Source organism: Manacus candei, unplaced genomic scaffold (assembly GCF_025592945.1).
Source record: "Manacus candei isolate 608988 ecotype Guabito, Panama unplaced genomic scaffold, ASM2559294v1 h1tg000026l, whole genome shotgun sequence".
In the NCBI taxonomy this organism is placed as follows: Eukaryota; Metazoa; Chordata; class Aves; order Passeriformes; family Pipridae; genus Manacus; species Manacus candei.
In genome coordinates this window covers 2,300,252-2,308,230 of record NW_026138074.1, presented here as the reverse complement: position 1 = coordinate 2,308,230, position 7,979 = coordinate 2,300,252, and the positions used below count along the sequence as shown (strand labels likewise).

The following is a 7,979-nucleotide window of genomic DNA, read 5'->3' as shown; positions in this document are numbered from 1 at the left end:
ACCCCAACAAACCAAAAACCAAGAAAAACCCCATGAGGGCAAGTACCACACGAATGTCCACTGCAGAACAGGATGTGTAAGTTCAGGGCCAATTTAACCTCTTTTTATGGACAGTTTTGGCAGAACAAGCTCTCGGAGCAGTGCCCCAGCACGGAGGGAAACTGTGGGTGCAGGGAAGATACTATGGCCCCTTAGAAGCTTCCTCCCACAGCAGGCAGTTTAGAAGCTAGATGTAATTCATAAAATAACCATCAGCCCCAGAAAACAAGAGCATATATTTCACTTTCAGCAGGAAAACAGAACTGTAGAGTGTTTAAAATAAATCTTTGCTCTCTCTTCACTTCAAAGACTCAAAAACAGCCTTGGGTTTGTTTGGAGCACAAGCTCTGAAGCAGTTACTCCTGTCCAGAATCATGGAAACACAGAATCAATCCGGTGGGAAAAGACCTCCCATCAAGTCTAACCTTTGACCGAACACCATGTCAACTAGACCATGGCATGAAGTGCCACATCCAGTCCTTTCTTAAACACCTCCAGAGGCAATGACTCCACCACCTCCCTGGGCAGCCCATTCCAGTGTCTAATCACCCTTTCTGTGACATTCATCATAATGTCCAACCTAAACCTCCCTTGGTGCAGCTTGAGGCTGCATCCTCTTACCCTGTATTTGCCTGGGAGAAGAGGCCGACCCCCACCTGGCTACAGCCTCCTTTCAGGTAGTTGTAGAGAGCGATAATGTCACCCCTGAGCCTCCTCTTCTGCAGGCTAAACACCCCCAGCTCCCTCAGATGCTCCTCATAGGACTTGTGCTCCAGACCCTTCACTAGCTTCGCTGCCCTTCTCTGGGTCCGTAGCCCCACAGCTTTCAGACCACGCCCGGGCAGGGCCCTGGAAGGGCCGGCCTGAGCCGTCCGATCCGCCATCGCTCCCGCGGGCACCGATCCCGCCCTGCCGGGCCGGACACGCCCCCGCCGCCGCGGAGCCCCGCCTCCCGCGCGCCCCATTGGCTGGCGAGGCTATATATAGGCCTCAGGAAGACGCAGGCTTCCTTTCGGCTCCGCGCCACCCGGGCCTCCACACGGCGTTGTCAGCGTGAGTCGGGGCCGCCGCGCGGGGCGGGGAGGCGGCGCGGGGCTCGTCGTCCCCCCGAGGTGGTGACGCCAGGGTTCTCTTCGCGGCCCTCCGCGGGGCCGGCGGCCGGGCCGGGCCTGGCCGAGCCTCGGGGAAGGCCGAGGCCTGCTGGGTGCAGAGGGGGGGAGGCGGCCCAAGATGGCGGCGCATGTGGCTGGTCCTCGTGGCGCGTCCCCCCCGCGCTCAGCCGGGTCCCTCTGCCCGCAGGTTCCCTGTCGTTGCTTCCAAAGGGAAACCCCACAATGTCCGGAGGCCTCGATGTCCTGCAGATGAAGGAGGAGGATGTCCTCAAATTCCTCGCTGCCGGGACCCACCTGGGAGGCACTAACCTCGACTTCCAGATGGAGCAGTACATCTACAAAAGGAAGAGCGATGGTAAACCCACGGGGTGGGCAGCTGGGATCTTGTGGGCATGACACAGGAAAGTGCTAGTGTTTGAGCTCTCTAGCATGGTTTCTCCATGGCTTGAAAGGAACAGACGTTTTTGCTGGTCAAACCATACTAACTCAGAGAAGTAGAATGAAATACGGATTTTGGAGCTACTAGTTCTTGACTATCTTCATTTTAGAACTTGGTGAGTCAATCACAGCTGGATTGGAGCAGTTTTGCTAGTTCTTGGCTATATTAACAAAATGGTTTTACTATCTCAGTAGCGATTTCTACTTGTTTGCATTGTTCTTCAATCTGAGCTGCCGTCTGTGAAAAGATTAAAGCTCATACCAGGCCTAGGTTCTTGCTGATAGGTGCTATGTGCTGGAATTGTGTTACACTAAACCCATAGGGGAGCTACTGAGCTATTCCTGGGAATAGGTTTAATTAGAATTAGACTAGAATGCTCTCACTTTAAAAAGAACATTAAGGTACTGGAGAGTACCTTAAGAGGTCCAGTAAAGGGTAACATCTTGAAAGGACTGGAGAACATATTTGAAGAGGAATGATTGAGGGAGCTGGTTTCTAAAAGAGGAAGCTCAGGGGTAACCTAATTGCTCTCTACAACTACCTGAAAGGAGGTTGTAGGCAGGTGGGGGCCAGTCTCTTCTACCATGCCAGCAGTGAGAGGACTACGGAAGATGAATTTAAACTGAGACAGGGGAGATTCAGATTTTGAAAATTAGGGTGCTCAGGCATTGGAATAGGTGGATGTATCACTGTCCCTAGAGGTGTTAAAGGTGTTTGGATCTGGTGCTGGGTGATGTGGTAGTGCTGGGTTGATGGTTGGACTGGATGATCCTAAAGGTCTCTTCCAGCCTTGATGATTCTATGATTCCATGAATTTTGGAATAACCATGTGACAGGTTAATTGGCAGAAGAGTGCTGTCCTGTTTTAGGATCTTGTACTTGCTGGTTGCTCTAAAGCATTCTGTCACCAATAGGTATTTACATCATCAATCTGAAGAGAACCTGGGAAAAGCTCCTCCTGGCAGCTCGTGCGATTGTTGCCATTGAGAACCCAGCTGATGTGAGCGTCATTTCCTCTAGGAATACTGGACAGGTAAGGGCATTTGTTAATCATGAGGCCTGCAGTCTCAGTAGCAGGACAGTCTTGTCATGCATCATTGCCTGCCAGCGGCAGCTTGGTGATAAAAGGCAGTAACACCAATTTCAGCTTTAGGAACACGTTGGGAAACGTGTTTCTTGTGTTATATTTGCAGCCTAAAACAGATCAGTTGAAACCCACTCCCCATTTCTGTAGCTTCAGAGTGTTTGGTAACCTATTTGTCTTCTACGTCCTCCTTTGGGACCTGATAGAAGAGTCTTCAAAGAAATAATTTTCTCTGTTATTGAGCAAGATATAGTAACTGGTATATTTGTAATTTTTGTCTGTAGCGTTATAGCAAAAAATTTTTCTTGTAGAAGATAACAACAACCTTTAAATAAAACTTACTAATCACTGGAGTTTGTGAGATTAGTTTCTTTGGACTAATGCAGTTGGGGCCACAAACAGGGAGATTGTGAGTGGCACAGGGTGGATTTATGAAGGAAAAGCCTGGGTTCTTGGGGGTTGACATGCACACTGTTAAAGCTTGATGCTGAGGTCAGTTTCTGGCCGATGAGCTCTCAAGTGTCGGAGGTGTGCGACAGCAATGGATGGCAGGGTTTTTGCTAACGCCAGGAGAGGGGCTCCCTCTAGGGTTGGAGTTCGATAGTAGGCCCTGCCACATGCCTGGGAAGTTGAAAACTGTTGCAAGTGGGTAAGAACTGCCAGCTGGAATTTTAGTGGACACATCCACAGTTTGCATGTATTTACTGTTAAGTTTTTCCTGTAGTTCCTGAAGTTATGCTACTGGATAATGAAAGGGTGTAGAGATAACACAAGAAAATTGGCTTGCTTTTGTTATAAGCTGTTTATTTTATTCCCCTTTCATGATTTGATTGTGAGAATTTAGAGTAGAGCTTGCAAATTACTTTAGGGGAAGAGAAGGGTGTTTTCTGTATCCTGACTTCCTACTTTACTGGTGGATATGACGTTTTAAACTCATGGTGTAGCTATTTTCAGAAACATTTTGGTCTCCTGAGATGCTGAGCCCTGATTTCACAGGTGTTGAAACAAGTAGTTCAGTTAAATTCTGTGCGTGTTCACTGGCAGTGCCTGGGTGAGTTGGTTGAAATGCGGTTTTCCAGCTTCACCGTTGCTGTGGTCCATTTTGCAGCGTGCTGTTCTGAAGTTTGCTGCTGCCACTGGGGCTACTCCTATTGCTGGACGTTTCACCCCTGGTACCTTCACCAATCAGATCCAAGCGGCTTTCCGTGAGCCACGACTCCTGGTTGTCACGGACCCCCGGGCTGACCATCAGCCCCTGACAGAGGCATCTTATGTCAACATCCCCACCATAGCACTGTGCAACACTGACTCCCCGCTGCGCTATGTGGATATTGCTATTCCCTGCAATAACAAGGTAATGGCTTTGTTGTGACATTCCAAGCAGCTTCTTCCATAGCATGCCCCGTGTTTGCAAGATGGATGCTTTCTGCAAGGGAGAGTTGGCTTGTATCTTGTGTGTCTCCCAGGGGAACAAGCTAATAATTGTCTCTTGCAAACTGGCAGGCGGGTGGGGAGGAGGAGATAAACTGCACACAGTTGGAGCTTGGAGCTGAGGCTGATTTCTGGCCAAGGAACTCTCAAGTGTAGGACGTGTGCTATAGTAACCTGGCAAGATATTTCACTGATGCCATGAGGGTCTTCGTGGCCCAGTGAGTGGAGTTTGATAGTTTTTCTTGCCACAGATTATGAATATGAATGAAAGATAAAGTGAACTGATGAAGGAACTGCTCTGAAACATTACCTTGTCAGAAATCATCTGAAAGGTAAAGTCTAGGAAAATGAGAAGCTTCTTTAAACTCTATCTAGATGTCAGTCACCAAAACTAACGTAAGCCACATCTGAGCTTGTGTGTAAGCTTTGCTTATTTCATCAAGTTTTCAGTTTCTTTATTCTGGCATATGTGATGAGCATATCCCTGTCTTTTTGACAAGATTCACATGGGATAGTGACCAGTATGAAACTCCATAGCAAGAGATTTACCTTGGGCTATGTTGTATATAACAGACTCACATGTTGGTTACTGACATGCACTGGAATTCCTGCTGAGACCTGAAAGTGTCACTGGGAATGTGAAAAGTTGCCCTTTTTTTTGTGTCTAAGTATACAAGTCTGGGTATGGGCAATAATGTCTTTCTTTTGTCACACAAAAACCTTGGATTGGGTACAAATAAGTCTTTTGCTCTTTCTTCAAAGGTTTAGCTTTATAGAAACTCTCACCTACTTTCTTCTGTTCCAGGGAGCCCACTCGGTGGGCCTGATGTGGTGGATGCTGGCTCGGGAGGTCCTGCGCATGCGTGGCACCATCTCCCGTGAGCACCCATGGGAAGTCATGCCTGATTTGTACTTCTACAGAGATCCTGAGGAGGTAGGAGCCCCATGGCAGGAAGTGTGTCTCTGAGATGTTTTGCTTGTGCTCCAACCCCACTGTCCCGTGTGCCGGCTGTTGAGGACGGCTTTTGCCAAAATAACTGCACTTCACATTTAAATGTGATGGTTGGTTAATTGTATTGCCTGTTTGTGCCTGCTGTCTGGTGTGTGATAGTAGGTGTGGTGATGTGTTCCTGGGAGACTCAGGCTGGGCTCTTCCATTGCAGATTGAAAAGGAGGAGCAAGCTGCTGCCGAGAAAGCAGTCACGAAGGAGGAGTTCCAGACCGAATGGACGGCCCCAGCACCTGAATTCACTGCTCCTCCTCAGCCTGAGGTTGCAGACTGGTCTGAGGGAGTGCAAGTCCCGTCTGTGCCCATCCAGCAGTTCCCCACAGGTCAGTTTGAGGGGTGTCTGTGGGAAGGGGGGGATGTTTTGTGAGTGGGAAGAGCTGGGGTGCATTTAAGTGGTGTTGTCTTTGTGGTTACAGAGGACTGGAGCGCCCAGCCTGCCACTGAAGATTGGTCAGCAGCTCCCACGGCCCAGGCTACTGAGTGGGTTGGCACTGCCACAGAGTGGTCTTAACTTCAGTCCCACTGTACTGTGAGAGAAATAAAGCCTGGTTTACTATACACTGTGTCTGGTACTGCTTTTGTAAACTTGTTGTCTTGTGATATGTGTGGGTAGTGTGGGGCACAGTCCTCAGCCAAGGGTGGGGTGTCTGTTGCATCCTGTTCAGTGGAGCTGGGGGTTGTGGGTTCTGTCTCTGCCTGCAGCAGTGGGCTGGGCTGCCCCTCCTGCCTGCTTGCCTGACAAAACACAGCACCAGGGCTGGGGCAGGTTTCACATTTCCCACCTTGCCTGGCTCCATGCCCCCAGTGATGAGGCAGCTCCCTATTGACCAGCAGGAGTCCAGCTAGGGTGGCTTTGCATGTGGGACCAGAGGGGAGGTGACAAGGGGTGGAGCTGGTTCTTCCACTGTTCCCTGCACCCCGGGTGGGCGAGGCTGGAATCCACCCAAGCGGAGTGTTTTCATTGTTCTACCTGAGATTTCACAAGTTCGCAGAGCAAAGAAGGTTCTGGTGACTGGGTGTGGGAGGTCTGACTGCACAGTGTGGAGAGGAGAGCCCTTGAGTGGGAGCTGCTCCCTTGCTGAAACCCCAGCTTCTAGCATCAGTATTACGAGTTCCTTCCTCAGAAATACTGCAGTAATCTTCAGGAAAAAACCTCCACATTCTTTTGTCTGCTTTAACTCTTTTTATATTGCTGTGATTAATAGCAGTAGTGGGAGGTAGACCCTTCACCAAGTGAAATGGGGGTTTTTGTTGGAGATCAAATTGGATCCTTTTTTCCATGTTGCTGTGGTCTCGGATTCTCTTTTTTGTACCTTCAGCACTGCCAATTAACCTGTAAAGAATGTTTGCTCTTAGCACATGTGCTCATTTGATTTTACTGTAATAGTGCATAGTAGCAGTAAAAAAACCTAAAGGAAGTTATGTATATTATTGCACAGCACATATCCAAAGGAGGATGATGTTTTTTCCTGTTGTCTTTACCTAGTACATGCAAGATGACTAAATAGTTAATAACAAAAAGCTTTTAGCCAAGAGGCATATAAGCACTTCACCATTTGGCCCTGAAAGGGGCCTGTTCTGTTTGTGCACTATGTTCTTCAGATGTGTGTTTGTGACACATCCTCAGGTACTTCACTTTCCAGCACCCAGCAGTGAGAGGCTCCTTCCTGTCACCTGAGGTCTGTCACCGGTGTGTTGGGGTGGGTTGAGACCTGGTCGCTTTGGGACTCTGGGTGGGCTTTGTACCTGGATTGGGGACAGTCTATACAGCACCCGCTGATTCTCTCTCCAGATCTCAGATTGCCCCAAATAACTTTTTGCTCTTGACTTTCTTTTCACTCTTCTGCATTAACATTTCAAAACCCAGAGCATAGTCTTACCCCTCTGTACAGTGAATCGCTGCTATTACTGTTTCACCATTGTCCCTTTTCTTTATCTGTTGTAACCTCCTTCATAAGCGTAAATGTTCAAGTTAATGAGTATGTAGCAGTCATCAGACAACTCCTGTGTGGGTGAAGGTGCTGTTTTAAATAATTGAGAGCTGCATCTGAGTACTTGTTACTGTAATATTTCTGGTATGTTACTGAAACGTGGTTGATTTGCTGATGTATCCCCTTGGCTTTTATGATTGTGATTCTTCTTAGAACCAAGGACTGTCAGTGAGGTGGATCTACACATCATGGGAAAAGAGGGTCAGGAGACCTCTGCAGTGGAAGAGCTCATTTGCCTGGAGCTCTGCAGAGGGGATGAATAGCAAGCCTTTTAGAAAAAAAGGCAACCTTGGCTGCAGCAGCAGAGGGCACATTGCAGGAAGGCTGTGTTCCTCAGCATAGGGGAAGGAGAATTCTCGGCCCAGGAGTGCAGACAGCAGCAGAGATGTAGCAAAAGATCCTACATCTGCCAGAGCTTTCCCTGTGACAAATACCTGGCAGATGTGATCTATTGAGGCAGTGTGGAGGGACAGGAAGAGGAGGTAGGAACAATCCTAGAGATAGTGCCTTGTTTATTATTGCAGGTTTTTTCCAGCGATTGCATTGTTGATTTTGAAAAAGGACAGCAGAGAACTTAAAACTGTTCTGGATTGATCCGATTTGACTCAAAATGGTTTAGGCAGAGGTCTCCATGTAGTGAAAACAATTTTTTTCCCTTGAGGGTCATGCTGGTGTTTCCTTTCTCTGTGACCATCTGTCTGTATTTGATTTGGCTTGTTTGAAGTGGGTTGAGTTGGGCTAGATATACTTCTTAGGATACCCTTTTTTCACATTTGGTCTTGGAGCTGACTAGTGTTGCTGAGCATTACAGAACCCTCCTGGAGAACTGAGCTATTGGAGAGTCCCTGCCAATAATGCTACTATGTGATCCATG

At 48.3% G+C, this 7,979-nt stretch overlaps 1 protein-coding gene and 2 non-coding genes across 3 annotated transcripts; all 3 read left to right on the top strand.

Moving 5' to 3' along the window:
* Positions 1–998: 998 nt before the first annotated feature.
* Positions 999–5,672, top strand: RPSA (ribosomal protein SA). Its single transcript, XM_051789235.1, has 7 exons — positions 999–1,092; positions 1,339–1,506; positions 2,505–2,623; positions 3,783–4,028; positions 4,911–5,039; positions 5,269–5,437; positions 5,531–5,672. The coding sequence occupies exons 2-7, from the start codon at positions 1,374–1,376 to the stop codon at positions 5,623–5,625; spliced, it is 891 nt and encodes a 296-aa protein (XP_051645195.1). The 5' UTR covers positions 999–1,092; positions 1,339–1,373; the 3' UTR covers positions 5,626–5,672.
* On the top strand, positions 3,138–3,295 carry LOC127471853 (small nucleolar RNA SNORA62/SNORA6 family). The gene has a single exon (XR_007904778.1). It is a non-coding gene; the product is annotated as a small nucleolar RNA SNORA62/SNORA6 family (small nucleolar RNA).
* Positions 4,200–4,358, top strand: LOC127471852 (small nucleolar RNA SNORA62/SNORA6 family). Its single transcript, XR_007904777.1, has one exon. It is a non-coding gene; the product is annotated as a small nucleolar RNA SNORA62/SNORA6 family (small nucleolar RNA).
* Positions 5,673–7,979: the final 2,307 nt, after the last annotated feature.